Source organism: Amblyomma maculatum, chromosome 6, assembly GCF_055883805.1.
Source record: "Amblyomma maculatum isolate TAMU_Amacu chromosome 6, ASM5588380v1, whole genome shotgun sequence".
NCBI classification, from domain to species: domain Eukaryota; kingdom Metazoa; phylum Arthropoda; class Arachnida; order Ixodida; family Ixodidae; genus Amblyomma; species Amblyomma maculatum.
The window spans coordinates 161,090,749-161,112,479 of NC_139349.1; the positions used below are offsets into that span (position 1 = coordinate 161,090,749).

Consider the following 21,731-nt stretch of genomic DNA (forward strand, 5'->3'; position numbering starts at 1 on the left):
AGTAATAAAAGTTGGATCGGCGCTGCTCTTAGGGGCAGTTTTATGAAACGATACATTTTCATCGACGGAAAACCGGTATGTGAAAAGTTGACAAAGGTGGGGTGCTTCCTTTTTCTTTTTTTGCTACCTGAGCGGAGCAGTTGACTTCTGCACTCGAGTTATTTTCTGTTTCATGCTGGGCTCCCTCTCACATGACCTGCTTTTGTTGGCTAATGGCAGATTCCAGTGGGCGGGCAGGAGCACTCAAGAGCACTCTCAAAAGTGCTCTCACAAGAGCGAACACCTCTAATGGAAGGAAAAGTACTGGGCCATTTTCATCCAGTGGCAGCTCAGACATGGTTTCGCTGCGTCGAGAGCAGTCGAAACTACTCCGGTCTGCTTCTCCTTCAAACGCGAGTGTGAAGTCACACGACGTTAAACGTCGTAGTTTGGATGTTTTCCCTGTCTTTCTTATTTTTTGTTAGCAGCCGCAAAGTGGTGGTCATCGGCAGGCTCTGCGCTTAGTATCCCGCTGAGACTACTGCCTCGGCTAACACTGAAGCCGTGGAATAAGCTTCAGCGTCTCAGCCAGGATAACCGGGCAGAACGAAGGTTAGCGTCTCGAAGGCAATTACTTCGGTCACGCTATAAAGCTGTGCTTAACCGATACGAGGATAATGATAGGAAAATTAACAAGCATGCTCACGTGATCGCTGCTATCGGAGCACGGCATTTGTTCTAGTGGCAGAATATCACACCCTCGCTCGGCGTGCGGCCGAGGTAGATCTATGTAGTACACTCTTGACGAAGGCTCCATAGATGTTGGAAACGTACAGTTTCTAAGCCTTGCATAACGGCTCATGGACGCCCTAAGTGCTGACGGGGCCAGACAATATGGTTTGGTTTTGTTTCTGGTTTAACGTTCCAATCCTACTCGAGCTAGGAGAGACGCCGTAGTGGAGGGCTTCGGAAATTTCGACCACCTGGGGTTCTTTAACGTGCGCTGACATCGCAGAGTACACGGGCGCCTTGCTTCTCGTGTCGGGCGCCTTAACGGGGACAGTTTATCACCCGATGTTGAATGACGTCACGTGTAAGTATGCTATGGGCGCGAATCATAAAATGACATTTTTCTGGATCCACCTTGCGTATTTACGAAATCGCAATTTTCTGGGGCGGGGCTTCCAGCGCTCGAGAGCTTTCGCTATTCAAATGTGCTAGAGTTGGCAATCCAGAAAATTTGGGTGATAAAGACTGCCCGTAGATTTGCCGTTCTACGTGCTAACACCCCGAAGGCTTATTCCGCCATTGCTGCATGCTTATTGTTTTGTTTTTTTTTCTATACAACGTTTGGCACTTATGAAACTCAAACTCGTGGAAAATCTACGGGCTAATAAGACTGGGAAGCATCTATGTTCTAAATAGCAATGACTGAGGAGCAGCTAGTGAGCAAGACGAAAAACTCTCAACCGGCGCATTTTCAGATAAACTAGTTATCTATCCCGAGAGAACCAGAACAGTCACTGAGACGGCAGCGATAAGAAACTAATTCGCTGCATGCTTCGCAAGCACTTCAGCAAGACCTCTACAGCCGGGCTGACAAGGCAGAGTTATAAGGAGAAACCAATAAATCATCTTAATATATATATATATATATATATATATATATATATATATATATATATATATATATATATATATATATATATATATATATATATATATATATATGGAAGGCAGACGCAACATCTTTAGGAAACCACTTACATGATCCACAAAATGAAGTATTTTACATTCAATCTTGTTTTGTTGGAGCACGGACATATAATTAGTAGTTTAATATTTTTCTAAGAATGTTAGGCCACCAGCCTGTGTCTATGCTGCAGTCGAGCTAAACCGCTTTTGCCTCCAGCCTTTTCTATATTATAAATTGGCCTTTGTGGAAAGGGACTTTTCCTCCTTGCTCGGCGTCTTCTCCCCTCCTCACCAGTAGAATGCGCCATAAGGGAATGGAAGTGTATTCTTGCCTTCAGAGTTTCATCCATCGCCGCTTATCCGGGACTGCAGCTGAACGTCTCACAGGGATTTCACGATGTCTTTTTTATTTTTTTTTTTGGGGGGGAGGGGGGGAGGGAAGGGGGCTATTTCCTACCGGTCGTGGTTATTTCTGAGCCTCTTTCTATATTCCTAACCAGCGACTAGATAACAGGATGAAAAAACAACATTTATTTTGGTTGTTTGCTGCTTTGTTTCATGCGGCAAATTGTTTCCCAAAAAGTAAACCGTAACTAGTCAAGAGAATCAGATAACGAATCATGTCTTTATAGTGGGTATTTATAGCTTAGGTATGACGTACCCGATGTACTTGTCGTACAGCCTGCGATCACTTATAACCTTACAAGCGCCACCCAAACACTAACTATGCAAAATAGGTCCACACAAACCGCAAGGTATGCAGGCCAGTCGTTAGAGCGAAGCGCACTTGTTTGGCGTCAAGGAAACTTGCACACGTCATGCGATGAGATTGATTGTTGGGTAAGAAGACGCATTCTGAAATTCTAAGATTATAAAATGCAGTCTCTAGGAACTTTTAGCGTTATCCGTTGGCTTTTTCACGCAATACTAACGGGTGTATATCAGCCACGTTATTCCAGCGAACTTGCTAAGTTTGGTGTTTTACCTACCTTCCAGCGCAAACTTCGGCTTACTAACTGATTTCACGAAAGAGAATGTTAAGAGTGTATGCGTACCGACGACTCTATCATCCTCACAGGCGTCGGGGCAGTGGTTGCCGACCTCCCTGCACCCCAATGGCGGCATGGGCAGCGGCGTGGCTCTGCCTGGTGTCGACCGCCTGGCTCTCGGCGGACGCGGCCGAAGCGTACTTGGCCTCGCTCTTGCTGCCCAGCCCTGATGGGTACGGCTCGCCGCCTCCATTTCTCTTTTTTTTTCGGGTGGGGGGGGGGGGGGGGGGGGGGAATGTAACACCGTAAAGTGACATCTGCTACAAGGGACTCTGTGGTGAAGACATGGACTACTTTGTATCCAGATCCACAGGGGTTCTTTAACGTGACCTGACACTGTGCAGTACGCGCACGAGTGCCTTGTGTTTCGCGAGTGCCTTGTGTTTCAAGAAGATCCCCAGTTCTCTCTCGGTGGCAGTTGATAACGGCCTCTGCGAAGAAGCTGTTCTACTAACTGATCAAACTAGGGCTGACAGCAGCTGACAGGGCAAGGTATAATTTAACTATCACCGATTCCAGGCGGGAGATGATTTTATCCAGTGGAATAAGGGTAACGTCAAAGAGCAACTAATTTTGTCGTTAAATAAATATATCCATACAGGGTACGTGCAGACCGCAAATCCGGACCACGAAAGTAAAATACTTAGAAGGATGAGAATGGGATATAATGAATATCGCAGCATGTTTTCAGGCCATGAGTAGTAGTAGTCCGGTGTTCGCCTTGAGCAAAACATGACGGTATTTTCTTTCTAGTGCTAGCCTATGGGGCAAATTTTGAAGCTATACAAGTGCGGAGGTTTAACTCTAATTAAAACTGGTTATAACGAGCGGAAGGGGTGGCCTAGCTATCTCTGGAGATCCAGAATGGCGGGGTATCACTGCGATAGAGACGAAAATTAAGGCGCCCGTGTACTGTTCGATCTCGGTGCCAGTTAATTAACTATACGGCGTATCTCATAACATGGGTCGCTTTAGAAAGTTATACTCCGTAAATCAAATCAAGAATTAAAGAGCACCACAGAGCACCGACACAAATTTGACGCACACAGCAGATACTTTCATGGAATACATGCTGGAGGTCTTCAATGCGCGTACTGCACTTGTGCGCTAACCCATTGCGAAGTGACCGATATCGTGTGGAGAAGATAATCGTTTCTGTTCTGCACGGTCTATGCACACAGCGACGTGGACTCGGCGGCCTGTCCGGACCTGTACCGGCGCTATAGCCGGCGGCATACACAGTGCCTCCGTCCGCCGTCCCAGTGTCGACCGTTGCAGCAGGGCGTCTCCGAGGCCGACAAGCGGCTCATCCTGGACCAGCACAACGCGTTCCGCAACCGACTCGCCTCGGGAGCTGAGGGCGCCAGCGGACTCCCCGCCGCAGCCAACATGATGTACCTGGTGAGGTTTATTCACGGAACGTCATCAGCTAAAAGCACGCTGATCCACGCGTGTAAAAAAAAATGTTTTAGAACCCGCTTATTTACGCTAGAAGGCGAACGACTGCAGAGGAGGCGTGTCAGAATTTGAATTTCTCCCAGTGCCGTTCTTGAACGATAGCCTTTGATTTAGTAACTGCTTGGTAATCCTGTAATCTACGGCGGAGCGGGGCAAGTACTTTACGCTAAAGTACAGCAGGGTGTCTGATCGAGATGTCTTTACACTAGGAACTCAGTGGCATGATGGCAGTGCCTTCCCACACCGCGGTGCGTGTAGAGAAAGCGATAAATTCTGCCATTTAACGAAAATTTCGCGCGGCTTCAGCCGCTGGCTGCTGCAGTGCATTGACGGAGTGTTACAATTTTAAAGCTTCATGGTCGCACAGTTAATTGCGGTTTGGCCGCATAGAGAGCTGTAGGCCGAAGATGTACAAAGCCCAAGTCGGTTTCGCTGCGCCTATTGAGAAGACCGTTTTAGTGCGTTTGAAGCAGCGGTTGCAGCTCTGAGACCAACCAAGACTTTCCAATGCATCAAAAGTGTGCAAGTATACGGAGTGAAGGTCGAATAACTCCAGGGAAGACGGAACACTACTGTCAGTAAATGTCTGCAACCAATGATGACAACAAAAGAGAACATCAAGGTCATCTATAAGGTAATCTATGAAGTCATCTATGGGGCAGTTTTAATAGTTTCGATTCCATTTTATGGGTTTAATGCCCTAAAACACTTCCGACTATGAGGTACACTACTTGCTTGTGAGCCATTTTGCATGGCATTTACAAAACTTCCGAAACTCATCACCTCTATAGGAGGTATGAGAGGGATCATTCGCCAATCTACATAACTTTGTGTCTTAACAGCTACCTTGAGTGCCTGATATAACGACCTAAATGCGAACCCTGTGGTCTGGGAATCATTGACGGATCCTGTACATGTATATCGCATAGTAGGCGGTCTCCTTGAATTTCGCCTCCTTCGAAAAGCGGCCGCCGCGGCCAAGATCGAACTTGGACATTTCGGCTGTCGAGAATTGAGCTACCACGACGCGACTGTACTGTGGCTATCTTCAAAAGGTACCACTGCGTCCGAGCGCATTAACCCCCATGGCAGTAGGTTGTTGTCAATTGTAGTCGGCTGTAGAAGTATGGCAGACAGTTGGACGATTAAGGGCATGCTCTGCATTGAAATGGAATTAAGACAACGCATGAAAGTTTCTTGCGCTGGACCCATATCTACGATCTTCTCGCGTTCGTTATGTTCGTGATGTATAAACCATAAACAACAGGGGCAACAAATATACGTGCTTCGTTGCACGTTCCCTTCAATACTATTTATGGACTCCTAGTGTATTTCCGCTTTTACGTGGTAGCGTTAGGGCCTCGTGTCAAGGAAAAGCCGGGGTCGGCGTTATTGTTTTCTGTTGTTGTAATGCAAAAATAAACGGCGGCATGCGGCTTCTACAAGAAAACCCGCGATCGTACTGCGCTGCCGCACTACAGATGACACGCATACAGTTTAAAAGATAGACCTATAGTCCATGCTTTGACTGCGGGCTAATGAATAGAGTTTATGGAGTTTAACGTCCCAAAGTCACTCGGCTATAAGTGACGCTGTATTGGAAGGCTATGAAAATTCCGGCCACCCGGGATTCTTTAACGTGCACTGACATCACAGGGCACTGACATCACATGGGCGCCTTGCTTTTCGCCTCCATTGAAAAGCGGCCGTCACGGCCGGCATTCGATCTCGCATCTTTGGGCATAGCACTCAAAAGCTCCAACCACAGCGCCATCGCGGTAGAGCACGCGGTTAGTGGACAGCTGTGTCTTTACAGAGGAAATTCGCGGAATGAACAGGCCGTGGCGCTATTGCGTCTACTCCAAAGGCGAAGCTTGAGGGTCCCCCAATTTTAGTTTTGTATCCTTGTTTAACGCTTTTAATAAACTCTTGTGCATTAGGAGTCTCATTGGGAGGAAAGGGCGACGTCTCCCCAAAAGTGGCGTCGTAAAACTGCCTGCAAAAACTGGCATATTCCTCAGAACGTGGCGCCATAGCGCCGGCTGCCAAAAGTGTCGTAATCGTCAACAAATTAAACTCAGCCTTATGCATGGTATGAAGGCGATAGCGGCCTGTGCTCGCAGATGATGTAGTGACAAAAGGAAGGACGAAAGCAAAATGGTCGGACCTGCAACACGGCTCTGGTTGAGTCTCCACCACTGCCCCGTGCGGACAGAAGGGAGTTGAAATAGATGTGATAAAAGGGAATCAAATAGGAGATGCGCGTCGCAACAGAAATTGTCTTCCCAGCAGTGAGTACCCCGGCTTTAGCGAGATATCTCGATGATGCCATCTGTTGAAGCAGCAGCATACATCAGGTCGCGAATATCTTAGTGGTCACCGCATGCCACCGCCGCTGTGCCGCGTCCGGCAAAGAGTATAAATATGCAGCAGGGGCACTTTTCTACACCCTTATTTACTACTCTCATTGTTAACTAACTGAACGCGTACTCATTTGCATACAGTCGTAACATACTACTTTATGTCCCACACAGCAAGACGTGTATATCGCTATTTTTTAACCGTTTACAGATGGTTATTTGAAACCCCAAGGGGAATACGTCGGTGCAGTCTGTGCGAGTAGATTCTACAGCAAGGCGGACATTACGAACGTGATAAAGCTCAGTGAGTAAATAATAATTAATTAAAATTACCTTATCAACTTGCCTACTTTTCATTTCAAGGGCCAACATTTTGTGTTGAAAACGAAGCCCGTAAACATAAAAGTGAGTCCAACATTTAAGTTTGCTTTATCGCCAATGTATTTCGAAATATTTAATGCCATATAATGCCCATTTAAAGGCTCAACACAATATGAAGAAATCGAACCCTGTGAATATAGAAGCTTAGTACAATTTTTAAATTTTCTTTATCGGCTTTTTATTTCGGAATATATAACGTCAAAAATACGCATTTTAAGCTTGTAATGTTGGCTTCCCGCAAAGCACATATTTAAAATGACGTCTCAGGGCCTGCTGTGTTAACTGCTTCCACGGCAAGAAATAGACGTTCGTATTTACTGCATTAGACATGCGAACGACGACATTTTCGCATTGCGGTGTGCATTGCGGTGTGCATTGGTGTGCATTGCGGGAAGACAACTTTACGAACTAAATATTGCTTAGAAAATTCCAAACTGCAGCCAATTTCCTGTTGGGGCCTTCTGTTTCTTAATACATGACTGACCGCTAAATCAAAAGTAAAAAAATTTAATTTGTTAATTTTACATGTTTCACCACTCAGCTCTGTCACGTACATAACTTACTTCTCGCTGTAAAATCCACCTGCACAGACCACACCGACCTCTCCCAAGCAGGGTTTAAAGTAACGATCTCTAAACAATTAAAAAAACGCCCAGTAAAGACTGTCCCTTGCTCCGAAATCGTACGTTTTCTCATTTACTTAGTGGCCTATAATCGATATCGTGTCAGGCTCGCAAAGGAAAGGTAAGGTCGTGGGTGCGAATCCCACCTAAAAATGTTAAAGGGACAGAACACTGGAATTTAGGTCTCAATTTTTTTCCGCCGCAATGGGAAGATTGATGTCTCAAGTGTTCGATTCCATAGCGGTTTTGATAGAAACACTGTAGAAAAGTTTTACGAGAATGTTTCGATCATAGCATGCGCCCGCTTTTATGTAGTCTTATGCTGGAAACCATGAGCAGCGACCGCGATGACGTCTGGTGGCCGACAAAAAAGACGTACCAAAAATAAATGTAAATTTCACTCTCCAGGCAGTAATTCATTTCTTTTTTTGCTTAGAGTAACGCCCTTTTCAGTTTCACACTCAATGCTGTTACGGAACAATAACGTACGCCTCGTCGACGAAAGTTTTACTGGGTACTATCATTGCTTCATTCACGGAATATATGGATGGAATGGATGGAATACAGGAGCGTCCCCTTTAAAACGGGGTGGTAGCAGTAGCTATCATGCTCATTTTTCTCCCTATATCTTAATTATTGATTTAGAATGGTTAACTAAACCATCATTCTATTTAATAAATTTTTGTTCCTACAATACTAACATTATGTCACTCCTCTGCTTTTAAGCCACCAATCTTCCAGTCATTTTTTGCTAGTTTCCACCGCCGGTTTATTCACCCGGCCACTGTTATCTTTAAACCCCAGAGGTTCAGGAACAGTGATTGCGCCTGCATCAACTTCCGGATGGATACCATTACATTCGAGTATAATATGGTCAATTGTTTCACTGGAGTTTCCACGTACAGCACATGCGTCATCTCCATTGTTAAACTTCTTTTTGTAGCTGCATGTTCTAAGGCACCCTGATCTAGCTTCAAAAAGTAGGGCACTGCCTCTTGAGTTATCAAAGAAATCTGCCTTCCTGATCTGCATTTTCCACTTTCGGTGTAATTCCACGATCTGTTTCTTTTCCATCGAATTTATCCAATTTTTACCTTCTGTGTTTTTCACCTGTTGCTTAATGCTCTTTATTTCTCCGTCCTTGTGACTAGCATATACTTGCTAGTTAGTTTCCTAGTTCTTTTCCTCCATTGTGAGTCAACGCTTTTTAAGTAGAGGTATTTAAATACTTTAGCTGCCCATCTGTTACTGTCCAATTTCATTAGGCGTTCCTCATATAATATTTTACTCTGAGCTTCCCGTACTTCGAAAGATGCCCAGCCCATATCTCCCTGTACCGCCTCATTTGTAGTTTTGCCGTGGACACCTAGCGCTAATCGTCCAACGGATCCAATCGTCCAATTCTAAACAATGTGGCGCCATCTAGTGGCAAAACGTGAAAGTATGCCAGAGAGCGCAAAATATAATGAAATATGCCAAGCACTCCCAGAAGAAAAAAGAAGTGTGCACTTGTGTTAATCGGCGATATTTTGCTGACATCTAGTCACGTGGGAGACTACACCGAAAGTTATAGGGTTTTTCCGCCAGATAGCGCCTCAGTTGTTTTTATTTGATTTTCAATGGCAAATTAAAATTATAAAGCCTCTTTTCTTCGATATTGGAGTGCTCGATGTGTACTATATGAAGAAAGGTCTTTTCGTCTCCTCCATAATCTCATGACTTACTTTGGACAGCGTTCTGTCCCTTTAGTAAAACTAATTTGACACAGTTAAACCATCTGGGACATAAGGAGACCTCTATTTCGCATTTTCGCGCATTTGTTTCGCATTATTCCACGTGACGACACATTTAACCTGATGGCTGTTGGGTGTTTGAAATTCCCGCGCGAGGTCATCTGGCTGTGATGTCATGACGCTGTCCACCATTCAGAATTATGAGCGCACAGTTAACTACGCTGACGGTGACGACGCTGGCTTTTCTGCGATACGGGGTGGTTACGCTGTCGCCTAAGAAGTGGTGCCATGAAACTAGCTGCCACAATCAATTGAAAATATTAGTTGAAGTGAATCTACATTGAATTAAATTTAAAGTCAGCTACCGACTCTCACCGCTGGCATGCAGTTCAGCTGAAGGAAATCCACTTATGGCAGGGTTTCTGGTAGGTAACATGTTCAACAAAACTTGAAGTTGGGCTAGATGGTGCATTGTAAATTGACTGAAGATAAAGCGCACGGGAAGACACACACAAGAGAAGAAGACAACAGGACACGCGCGTGTCCTGTGTCTTCTTCTCTTGTGTGTGTCTTCCCGTGCGCTTTATCTTCAGTCAATTTAACATGTTCAAGCTCTGATTGGCTACCATGGTGGGATGGCGTGAGACCATTCCTCGTGGCAAAGTTCGCAGGTGCTGAGAGCAGTAGCAATAGTCTCGATTCGAGGCTCCTTAGAAGTATTTGAATAAAACAATTTTTGAATAAAAGTTTAATATATTTAAATAAAAAAGTGGTAAAGAGTTTAAAATAATTTAGAGAGGCGATAGCGGGCAAGTGATCTGCAAAAAAAAAAAACATATAACAGCAACATTGCTTCTAATGCAGCCGCGTTCCACCCTTCCGGTGACTTAAGCGCCCCATGATTTTGTTCCGCTACTGCTTCCGTTAGCAAGCCCCACAATGATTGGCAGGTTATATTGCATCATAAGATTATTTTATGTCAAGACAGGCTAGCCACAGTGGACCATTTTCAGCCGTAGCTATTTCTATTTTTGCAGTGAAGGGCATTAGCTGTTTTAAACATGAAAAAAAAAAAAAGGTTTGCTACGGCACACGTGCTCAGCGCCAATTAAATTACTCGCTTACGACGTCAGCTCTCCTTTTTTAACAACTTCATTGTTGAGAACAAAAGGTGATCCATGTGGCACATAGTACGGCCAAAAATATGTTTCAAGTCATTTGACGTAGCTACACGTGGATATCAAGCGCTAGCTCATTAAACATTAATTTTGAACGCACAGCTCGATGATAACATTACAGTGTAAGTTTGGCAACTTGGAATCGTTTTTTCTTTTTAATTTTATGATGTTCTGATCACGGGATATTCATGAGGTCCGTGGTAGGCAAACTGCCTCGATTAACGCTCAGGCAAACACATGTTCTAATGGTAATGCCAAGAGTCGATTGCAGCATCACCCCAAACGCGCTGAGTGTGCGCAGTAGAACTAACGCCTAAAACGTCAAATCACCGGAGTGCGGTTGTTTTCTCTACATAAGCAAAATCAAAGGTGGGCGCAAAAGGCAGGCGCCTATCCTGGAAAGTGTGTCGTGAGCAGCACGCTAAGCGAGCGGCTGAGCGAAATCGGGGAGGAAACCAGAATCTGGAGAATGTCGGTACTTCAGTGATTAAGGGTCTCATTAGAAGTAACTCGATCTACAGCGCTTTTCCTGATGTAGGGAGTACATTCAGTCATGTGCATTTGACCATGTGTTCAAAGCATTGGCTATTACGACACGAAAGTAGTTACTAGAAAAAAAATATTGTATTGAAGAAAAATAAAAAAAGGGGGCACCCGGGTTTGAACCGGGGACCTCTCGATCTGCAGTCGAATGCTCTACCACTGAGCTATACCCCCGAGCGATGAAGTGCTTTTAAAACAGCGCACACATCTTTAGTCCCGCGATATTTTTTGTGAAAGTTATTTAGATCTTCCTAGCGCCGTCGATGAAGCCGAATCCTTAACAATAGCAACTTTCATTCCGAAAACACGGCTACCATAAGTATTGAGATTTCGCAGATTTTATGTAAGAGCGTGGGGCTCCATCTGGACTCAGTGGGGAAATGGATAGGCATGGCTACGCAACGGTGCACCATTCCGCAATGGCACTGCGGAATATGAATGACAGTGCATTGTATTAGTACATTGGACATGTCTAGGAGATTTCATGGCCTTTCCGAAATTCGACCTCGGAATGACCTTGGCCGAATTTGAGCGTCGATAAGTCTAGTTGGGCTCGGGTGAGAATTGGCTTGGCCTATGCCCAAAATTAGGTTAGGGTGTTGTCGACAGTGCCTTGGTTCACTCCGAAATTGAACTTGGCCTGTCTCCAAACTTGGATGACCCGCCCCCAAAATTCGATCGTGCCGCTCAAGTTGACAACTGAGGTGTTCAAAGCCGACTTCGTGCACTCCCAAAATGGAATTGCCTACCCAAAAATTTGACCGGCCCATAGCCAAAATTGACTTTTTTCAATTTGAAAATACAGTTGAACCCCATCCACAACTGAACTGGCCCTCTACCAAAATGCATTTGGCCCGCTCCCTAAATTTCATTCGACATACTCAACAATTGTGTGGATCCCTGTCCTGATTCGACTTGGCCCATCCCCATAATTACGTTGGAAAGTCCTTAAATGTGCATGCGCAGTCGATATTTGGACGCTTTCCAGTATATTTGGTCAGCCTCAACAATTGGTCCCTAGACCCCCAAAACTTGACTTCGTCCAACTTTCACCAAATATACTGTAATAGAAGAGACATCCGTCATTTCCATCATTTCACCAAAATTGGTGTGCAACCTAATGTGACTATGGTCATCGCAGTGGTGCCTTCCGAATTTAGGTAAGCCAACCCCGAAATTTCGCTAACTGGAAGGACTTCAAAAACTTCACTTGGTCTGAACATGAGCAACAACGGAGTTGATGAACATAATCCGACTGTGTCCAAATGAGTGGTAGCTTCCAAATTTAGGTGTGGCCCCCAAAAATTTGGCTGCTTTAACCTCAAATTTTAATTCGTTCAAATTTCACCAAAATCGGTGTGCAACCTAATGTGACCTAGGCCATCTCAGTGGTGTGCCTTCCGAATTTAGGTAGGCCAAGCCCTAAATTTCGCCCACCGGAAGGACTTCCATAATTTCATTTAGTCTGAATTTAAGCAACATTGAAGTTCAACCTAATTCGACTGTGCCCAAATGAGTGGTGACCTCCAAATGTAAGTGGGCCGCATCCAAAATTTGGTCCTTGGACTCTCAAAATTTGATTCGTCCAAAGTTCACCGAAATCGGTATTAAACCTAATGTGACTATGGTCATCTCAGTGGTGCCTTCTGAATTTAGGTAGGCCAATTCACCGCAATTTCGTCTATCGGAAGGACTGTCAAAACTGCACTCCGTCTTAATTTGAGCAGAATTGGAGTTTGACCTATGACTAAATGAGTAGTGACCTCCAAATGTTAGTGGGCCACCCCCAATATTTGGTTCTTGTAACCCCAAAATTTGATTCGTCCCAATTACACCGAAATCGGTGCGCAACATGATGTGACTATGGTCATCTCAGTGGTGCCTTCCGAATTTAGGTAGGCCAGCCCCGAAATTTCGCCCACGGGATGGACTTGCAGAATATCACTTCGTGCGAATTTGAGCAACATTGCAGTTCAACCTATTTCAGCTATGTCCAAATAAATGATGACTTTCACATTTAGGTGGACCACCTCCAAAATTTGGTCCCTGGATCCTCAAAGTGTGACTGCACCCAAATTTCAACGAAAGCGGCGTGCAACCTAATGTGACTATTGTCAACTCAGTAGTGCCTTCCGAATTAGGCGAACTCCAAAATTTGGCCCCCCGGACTTCCAATACTTGTCTTTGTCTGAATTTGGCCAAAATTGGAGTTGGACCTAATTGAAATATGTCCAAATGAGTGATAGCTTCCACATTTAGGTGCGCCATCCCCAAAATTGGTCCTTGGACCGCCAAAGTTTGATTCGTCCAAATTTTTCCGAACTCGGTCTGCAACCTAATCTGACTTTGGCCATCTCAGTGGTGTCTTCCGAATTTAGGTAGGCCAGCCCCGAAATTTCGCCCACAGGATGGACTTCCTGAATATCACTTCGTGTAAATTTGAGCAACATTGCAGTTCAACCTATTTCGACTATGTCCAAATGAGTGGTGACTTCCAGATTTAGGTGGACCACCCCCAAATTTTGGTCCCTGGACTCCCAAAATTGGACCGCGTCCAATTTTCAACCGAATCGGTGTGTAACCTAATGTGACTATGGCCAACTCAGTCGTGCCATCAGAAATAGGCCAGCTCCAAAATTTGGCCCACCGGGCTTCCAAAACTTGCCTTCTTCTTTATTTGAGAAAAATTGGAGTTCGACCTAATTAGACTAAGTCCAAATGAGTGGTAGTTTCCAAATTTAGGTGTGCCACCCTCAAAATTTGGTGCCTGGACCCAAAAATTTGATTCGTCCAAAGTTCATCAAAATCGGTGTACAACCTAATTTGACTGGCTAATCTGTGGCGCCTTCCAAATTTAGGTAGGCCACCATTGATATTTCGCCCATCGGAAAGACTCAAAATTGCACTTCGTCTTAATTTGAGCAAAATTGGAGTTCAACCTAATACCACTATGCCAAAATTAGGGGTGACCTTCAAATTTAGGTGGGTCACCTCCAAATTTTGGTCCTTGGACCCTCAAAAGTTGATTCGTCCAAAGTTCACCGAAATTTGTGTGAAACCTAATGTGACTGTGTCCATCTCAGTGGTGCCTTCCAAATTTAGGCAGGCCAACCCCGAAATTTCGCCCATGGGCTGGACTTCCAGAATATCACTTCGTGTGAATTTGAACATTGAAGTTCAACCTGATTCTATTATGTCCAAATGAGTGGGGACTTCCAAATTTAGGTGGACCACCCCCAAAATTTCGTCCCTGGACCCCCAAAATTTGACTGCGTTCAAAGTTCAACAAAATTGGTGCACAACCTAATGTGACTATGGCCAACTCAGTGTTGCCTTCCGAATTAGGCCAAGTTCAACATTTGGCCCACCGGAGTTCCGAAACTTGCCTTCGTCTGAATTTGAGCAAAGTTGGAGTACAACCTAATTTGACTATGCGCAAATTAGTGGTGAATTTTAAATTTATATAGGCCACTCTCTAATTTCAACCTATTGAACCCCCAAATTTCATCTCGTCCAAATTTGACCAACACTGTTGTCCAACCTAATTTGACTATGGCCAACTTGGTCGCAATTTCCAACTTTTGGTAGACCAACTCCAAAACTTGGCATGCTTACACATTCTCCGCGCGTAGGAGGCTATGCACCCGTGGAATCTTTATTGGACTCAATGTGCCCGCAGCACAAAATTCTGGCAATAAAACGCCTCAAACCTAATAAATTGTTTTGAATTTTGCACAGCTGCTAGCTCTAACTAGTAAGCGCTGTTCTGTGAGGATGTCGAAAAGCGTGGGAGGTTCAAACAGTTTGTATAGAAAAAAAAAAAAAAAAACGGGGGGGGGGGGGGGGGGGGGGGGGCCTCCAAGTTTCGAATTTTGCAAAGCACGTTGTTCTTATATTTATTAGTTCTTGTTATTCTGGTTCAATGAAAAGAGAAAACAAAACAGATCTGTGAAATGTAGTGTTACATATCAATTTTTACAAAAATGGCGCTGCACGTGGTCAACGTAATACTGATACAGCCTGAAAACTCTTTGAAAGCTCTCGTGAGCACACACTGGAAGGGCCACCTTACTTATCGCGCATAGCGCCTTTAAGCTCATTTTCGCTCTTCAAAACCTCTTCACTGATATATGAGGGCTACATCGAGGAAATTTCGTTCCCCACGTGCAAAAATCTGGAATATATCAAAAAGAAAAGAAATGCAGGATTAACTCACAACGGCGATTATTTTAGGTGTGTAACAGCGACAGCTTTGCAGTTAGGTAAATAAAAGAAACTAAGAAAATTATTTGGCCTCGGAAATGAAGGGTTTCTTTTTTTTATTCACATAAATTACTCTTCATTTATGAGCACACTGCTGACTTGAGGTACAACAATGCTTAACACCGACACGGTAAGCAATATCCCGCGTTAGGCATGGTGGCGGTGAGATGGTTGTCTGTCATCCTTGAGTGCACAGTAGCATTACTTCCTTCCAATGAAGAGATGAGGTGCTTGCAGAAGTATATGGCTCCAAACATGAGAATGATTCGTGATCGCAGATGTCTGCGAAATACAAGAAAATGAAACCACTTCTTATGTGACAGCTCAGCGACCGGGTCATTTTTCTCCTTCAAGAAGCTGTTAATGTCCTCTCTAAGGTCCAAACATCATTTCAGCGTGGTTCCTCGGCTCAACCAGTGAACATTCATGTAGTACAACATCTCTTGATTGCAGTCTTTCTCTTATAGAGGTTAAGTGGCAGCGGTTGAGGGCTCTTGAACGAATGAAGTTCACTGCGCTAAACACGCTCTCATGACAGATTTCATATTCAGTGTACATCTTGCTGCATAGTGCTTGTTCATATAATCTGCAATACACCACCCTAAACTGTTCAGTGACGCCCTTCAAGTTTTCTTCTCAAGCATATTAGAAAACTGTTCCTGCTTTCAATTATTAATGGAGCACCGTCGGTCGCCAGACACACCACCTGTATCAACGTGGGGCATTCAACAGCTCCCAATGACGCGGGATCGAATCCCGGCCTCGGCAGCCGCTTTTCGATGGAGGCGAAAAGCAAGGCGCCCGTGTGCTGTGCGATGTCAGTGCACGTTAAAGAACCTCAGGTGGTCGAAATTTTCGGAGTCCTCCACTACGGCGTCTCTCATAGCCTGAGTTGGTTTGGGACGTTAAGCCCCACAAACCAAACCAAACCAAACCATCAACAGCTTCTTCAAACACCAAAACGATGTCCAATCTTAAAGTGGGCCCTTTAATCTGGATTATGTCCTGTAATTCACCTCTTACGTTGAGATTTTCGCCTACGCCTTTAATGACGAAGGCGCACGGTGCGTTATCTGTAATGTCGTTGCTTTCGTCAATGGCAAAAGGAACAGGCCTCGAAGTACCGAAATCGTTTAAATGAGGCGGTTTGAATGTCGTGGCGGATCAGCTGTTCCTCTTCACAGCTGTATAGGGTAAACGGCCTTTTTGAAATTTATTTTCATGCTGGAACATATAGCTCCGGTCAGGAAAGCAGTTTCTCATAAATAACATCTAGGTGAAAGGTTTTGCATATTTTGCAGTTATATATGAGAAAACAATGAAGCTTGCTTTCACCGTTTTTTCCGCTGTTTTGGCAGATGTTTGGAAAAAGGTTTGCTGTTTTTCGAATAACGCGAATCAGTTAATACACCACGCTCGTCACGCAACGTGTCTTTGCAATTAATGCGCACCGTACTTGTCATGGCAACCGGACATGTGGAGGCGTCGCAGGTTGTACTACATTGACACAAACACTGTCTGAAGGCACATAGAACGCATGACAGGTTACCGCAACTCAGTTAAGAAATACGGCTGTTCCCGTCGAGGTGGAAAATATCGCTTTTTATCTTTAACATTTCGGTTCCTTGAAGCCTTCGACAGATACATCCTACTGCTTAATGCCGAAAAGACAATCGAATTAAGTTGAGATATACGTGGAAGAGGTGAAATATAAGTCAGAGCGGGCTGTTAAGCGTGGCACCCGATATGGTTACGTCACTTATATAGTTTCGCAAACACTGTTTCAAGAAGTGAGAAAAATGATGGCGGACACTTAAGCTCCGCCTTTCAATGTATGACGCGATAGCGTAGGCGACCACTCGACATATAAAGCCCCGCTTTAACCAAGCCGTGGAAACGTGGGAGTGCCCCGGGAGACGGGTGACGGGTCAATTTACAGATTACGCATACATGTTTCCGGTTCAATGAAACGAATTACAGTAATTTGGAACTCCGTAAAAATGTATTGCAGTAAGAGGTCCCAAAGTAATACTGTTTGGGGAATTCCAATTTAAACTGCAAGATAACAAGTACACAAGAGAGGCATAATATTTGCAAAAATAGGCAAATTGAAAGTTTTATTATATAATATGGTAATGAGTCAGTTACACAATTCTTAACGGTGGTAGAATATTTCAGACACAAATTAGAGCTCGCAGCGGTAGGATGACAAAAAAAAAAGCAATAACGAGGAAAGTTTAAATCTAGAAAAATACAACATTACAAATGAGAGGGATGACTATGAACCTTCACTGGTTAAGAATCTAAGATATAAAAGAATAAGGGAAGTTCATATACGGCGTGAAATTGGTTGAGTTTAAAAAAATAAGCGCTTTGTTTTTTGAGAAAGGTTTTCCCTTTCGCTTGAGGCAGCATTAAGGTACGTGTTGTTGCTATTAGCACGGAAAGACGCTGAGAAACAAAGAATAGCAATGTGCCATTATGGACGCGGAACATTTAAGGCCTATCCTCTGCTTCAGTATATGTTTATCGACAAAACTTCAGGTTTGTGTAAAGAGGCGAAAGTGTGACAATACCAGAGTGTAAGGACAGTGTTGTGACAGCAGAGCGACCTCAGAATTCTGCATGGCATTTTCGTGAGAAGGTCTTTCGTTTAAAGCTTCCGCCTTAAAGGAATTGAAAGGGTGGGGGTGTTGAAAGTGGCACACAGTGCCTTGTTTGATTGAGCGGCATTCTTATTGGTTTCTAAAATTTTTAGACTCAGAAGTAGGCAACTGATGTCAAATGTTCTTGGGCATCCCTTTTAACTTGAGCCAATATCGGTGTGATGTCTGTGGTTTAATGTCAGCCAATAAAGATGATCTAGAGGCATCTGCAGTGAGTATACTGCTTGAAACTAGCAGCCGAATTCACAGTGCTAGAATCACTCGCAGAAAGCATTGAACGGTTTCAATATGTAAACTATGCGTAAAACTGTTCGCGCACGCTCGACTTAAGCTCAATTCCAAAGCTTCTTGCGCCATGAAACAGAATAGCACGTTTAAACGGGCGATTTGTGCTCAAATACTGAGGTGTGATTGTATCTCGGTGGCACGGTTCATAGTCTCCCAGACGTGTTGGCCTTTCATGAATTCGGAGAGGGATCTGAATCGCCAATTAGAATGTTTGAGAGTTTGTTCTTTACAAGTCGGAATAGCATACTCAATGTACACGATCACTATATATAAGCGACCTGCAGTGCCCGGAATACGCTGCAATCGTTCCGATGCGCATCTAAGCATACAGTGCTCTTTCTCTTCTGTAGCCTCGTTGGCTGCAGGAGGGTAAAGGCACAATTATTTCATGCTTGTCATCTTATTGTTCCAGGCCGCCCTTAGTTTTCGCAGTGCTGCACTCAGATTTCGAAAGGGCGGCGTACAGTCTGTGGAAGCTCGCATACATGTAGTTTTGACAGAACGCGTAAACCTTTATCTACAAGCGTGAGTTCTGCAAAATACTCACTACTTACGTATCTAAAAAGGGTAACTCGGCTCGCTATGTTTCGGCACTGCGATAAACAGAGACTTTCATCGCAGATTGCGTATATCGATCGCAATAACCGAGATGCTGGCTTGAAAGGTGTATTTTCCACTGAGTCAGGCAGGTGTTGACATGGTTGGATGGCCGGATAAATCTCTTTATTTGCTTCCAAAAGACTAAGTTGCCGTGAGCGCAGCTTCAGCGGTGTTCACCAGTCGTCCCTGGCTTTTTTTTTTTTTTTTTGGTCATAGCTGCACATAATGGTAACTCCCTGATCATGGGGCGTATATCTGTGATTCGGTCCCTCTGATTACAATGAGGGCTGAATATACCACTGATGTAATATAGGCGGTGTGGGCAGCACAGGTGTTTGTATCTGCCGAAGCGCACGTTCCTCGGCTTTAGTTCGCGGTCGGGTAAACTCACCTAGTCCCCCTGTGTAGACCCAGTTGATCCCCGTATACGCCGCTGTGCTGAAGTCGGCTGCATCTGAATCCTTCTCCATTTCTATCAGAAGAAGAGGGGGGGGGGGGAGGGGGGCTACAATCGGGTGATGTTTGATTCGGTTCAGAAGTGCCCGATCCATGAGGTAAAAATTAACATCGATGCATTACTTCATCAGCGTTGGTTCACAACATAAGCGCCTGACTCTTAGAAGCGTCGCGCTTACAAATAACAGAGCATCTTTCATGCACGTTGCACTAATTCCAGAACTTTTTTCCTCACCTTTGCCTGTCACGAGCTAACGTATGGTTTTAACATCTTCATATGTTGCGTCCTTTCCTACTCCTAGTCACTTTCTTTTATAAAGCCTTGTGACTACTGAACTGTTGCGTCCACCTTTCTTTCTCCGCTTTCGCAGGAGTGGAATGACGAGCTGGCGACCATAGCTCAGAAGCTCGCCAGCATGTGCTCCACCAAAACGGACTGCGCGGACTGCAGACGTGTCGGTGAGCGACTGTGTCAATATGACAACTCTTTTATGCGAAATAAATGAACGGATTGTTGACATGTGTCAACCAGACGATATAGTTTTACCTCATCTGCCATGGAACTGATCTCTCTCTCTTGGGCGTCACTGTTCTTCGACCTTATTGATTTGACTTGAAGCTGAGGAACATTCCTCCATGCAGTGTTCCTCCGCCATGCAGGAGGAACACTCGTAAATGTGTCTATGTGGGTCTTCTCGGGCTCCATCATGCTAACTGTGCTTGACACGAAAGAATTTAATTTAGTGCCACACAATGAGCTCCTTGATTGTTTTATTTCGTGAGAACCTTTGCACGTCCGGTAATGTGATGTGGCATGAAATGGTTGGTCATTTCAGTCTTTTTATGATTTCTCAAATATTACCTAAACTCTACTACTGTAAGTTTTTCGCAGGAACGTTCAAAATACCTCTCCATCAGTTCAAAATTACTTCGTTCAAGACGTTCAAAATTTCTTCTTAAGTCAGAATTTCTTTCCAATTTGCAAATTAGTCAATTAGTTTGTTGCCCCACATTTGCAACACATTGCAAAGTACGCAAGCGGGGGTTAGAAATTAAGACAACTGCAGCCGGACTCTCGGCAGATTATTTATGGACAGTTTTTTTTTTTTTTGATGCTGTGAATCCCATCAGGGATTGTAACAGGAAAGGCTGTGAGCATATTATACTAAAGCATAAAAGCATACACAATAATACATGGTGTAGAGTTTTACATGCAGCGTACAACAATCGAATAACACAGATAATATTCCTTATATTAATTACATGATTACGGATGATACAGCGAGGAGATCAGTATTAGTTGTAATTGACAGTCAAGGCACAATCAAGGTTTAAAATACTAAAAAAGGAGAAAATCGACTATAATGAATTCACAACTTGAATTAGGCCCAACAAGCAAGTAAAAATATCAAGAGAACAAGGAAGCATAAAAATAAGGAATTCAATTGTTACTGCAATGGGTATAATTCATCTGCAACAAGGGAACAAAACTCAGCTAAGGACGTGCTGTTAGTAATGCGCGTGGGTAGATTTTTCCATCCTCGTGTTGCCCTTGGAAAAAATGAGTATTTGAAAATATCAGTATGAAATGAGAATTCGCCTAATGTGTGCGTAAGGTTATGACGGGTTAATCTGTTCGAGGACGTCGGCATGTACTTTGTAATAGGCAGTTTTAGTTGATTGTGTATTATCTGGTATATGATTTTAAGTCTTGCAAGATAGGCTCTGTTTTCTAAGGTTAGTAGTTATGCACGTTTAAGTAATTCTGTTGGTGAGTCTGTAATGGAGTGCTTATTGTATATAAATCTTAGTGCCTTTCTTTGTACTGCCTCCCGATTTTTAATCAGCTGTTTAGTAAACGGGAACCAAACTTTATTAGCGTACTCTAGTACCGGTCTGACAAGTGTTTTATATGCAAGTAACTTTGTTTCAGGTGGTGCTAGTTTAAGACGCCTGTTATTAAAGAATAGCTGTTTTAGGGCGGTTGACGGGATGTTAACGTGAGAGTTCCACCGGAAGTAAGAAGTTAGTGTCACACTAAGATACTTGTTCTTATGAACAGATCCAAGGGGAATGTTGTTAGGGTGTACTGAAATGCTGATGAATGCTTTTTTCTTGTTATAGATAAAAGAACAGACTTTTTTAAATTGATATTCATTTGCCAGTCCTGGTGCCACTGATATACTGCTGTTATGGCGTTTAAAGTTAGATGATCATCAATGGAGTTAATTTCCTGATAGAGAACGCAATCATCAGCAAAAAGTTTAATATTATGTGAAGCGTAAGCTGGTAAGTCATTTATAAAAATTAAGAATAATACTGGAGCTAGGACACTTCCTTGGGGTACACCTGATGAAACAGTAGTTAAAGCGGATTTCTCGTTGTTACTTTCAACCAGTTGTGTGCGATTACTAAGATAATGTTTAATCCAATCTAGAACAGGACCAGTTCCCAAAGTT

General features: G+C 43.9%; 1 protein-coding gene and 1 non-coding gene across 2 annotated transcripts in view; one reads left to right on the top strand and one right to left on the bottom strand.

Annotated features, from left to right (window-relative positions):
• The first annotated feature begins 2,789 nt into the window (after positions 1 to 2,789).
• The window catches only part of LOC146187313 (venom allergen 5-like), a 59,194-nt gene continuing 40,252 nt past the window's right edge, over positions 2,790 to 21,731 (top strand). The window contains exons 1-3 of the mRNA XM_084608188.1: positions 2,790 to 2,896; positions 3,905 to 4,124; positions 19,644 to 19,731. Of these exons, the coding sequence (XP_084464314.1) occupies positions 2,790 to 2,896; positions 3,905 to 4,124; positions 19,644 to 19,731 (415 nt within the window). The remainder of the gene's footprint in view (positions 2,897 to 3,904; positions 4,125 to 19,643; positions 19,732 to 21,731) is intronic.
• TRNAC-GCA (transfer RNA cysteine (anticodon GCA)) lies at positions 11,102 to 11,173 on the bottom strand. The gene has a single exon. It is a non-coding gene; the product is annotated as a tRNA-Cys (tRNA).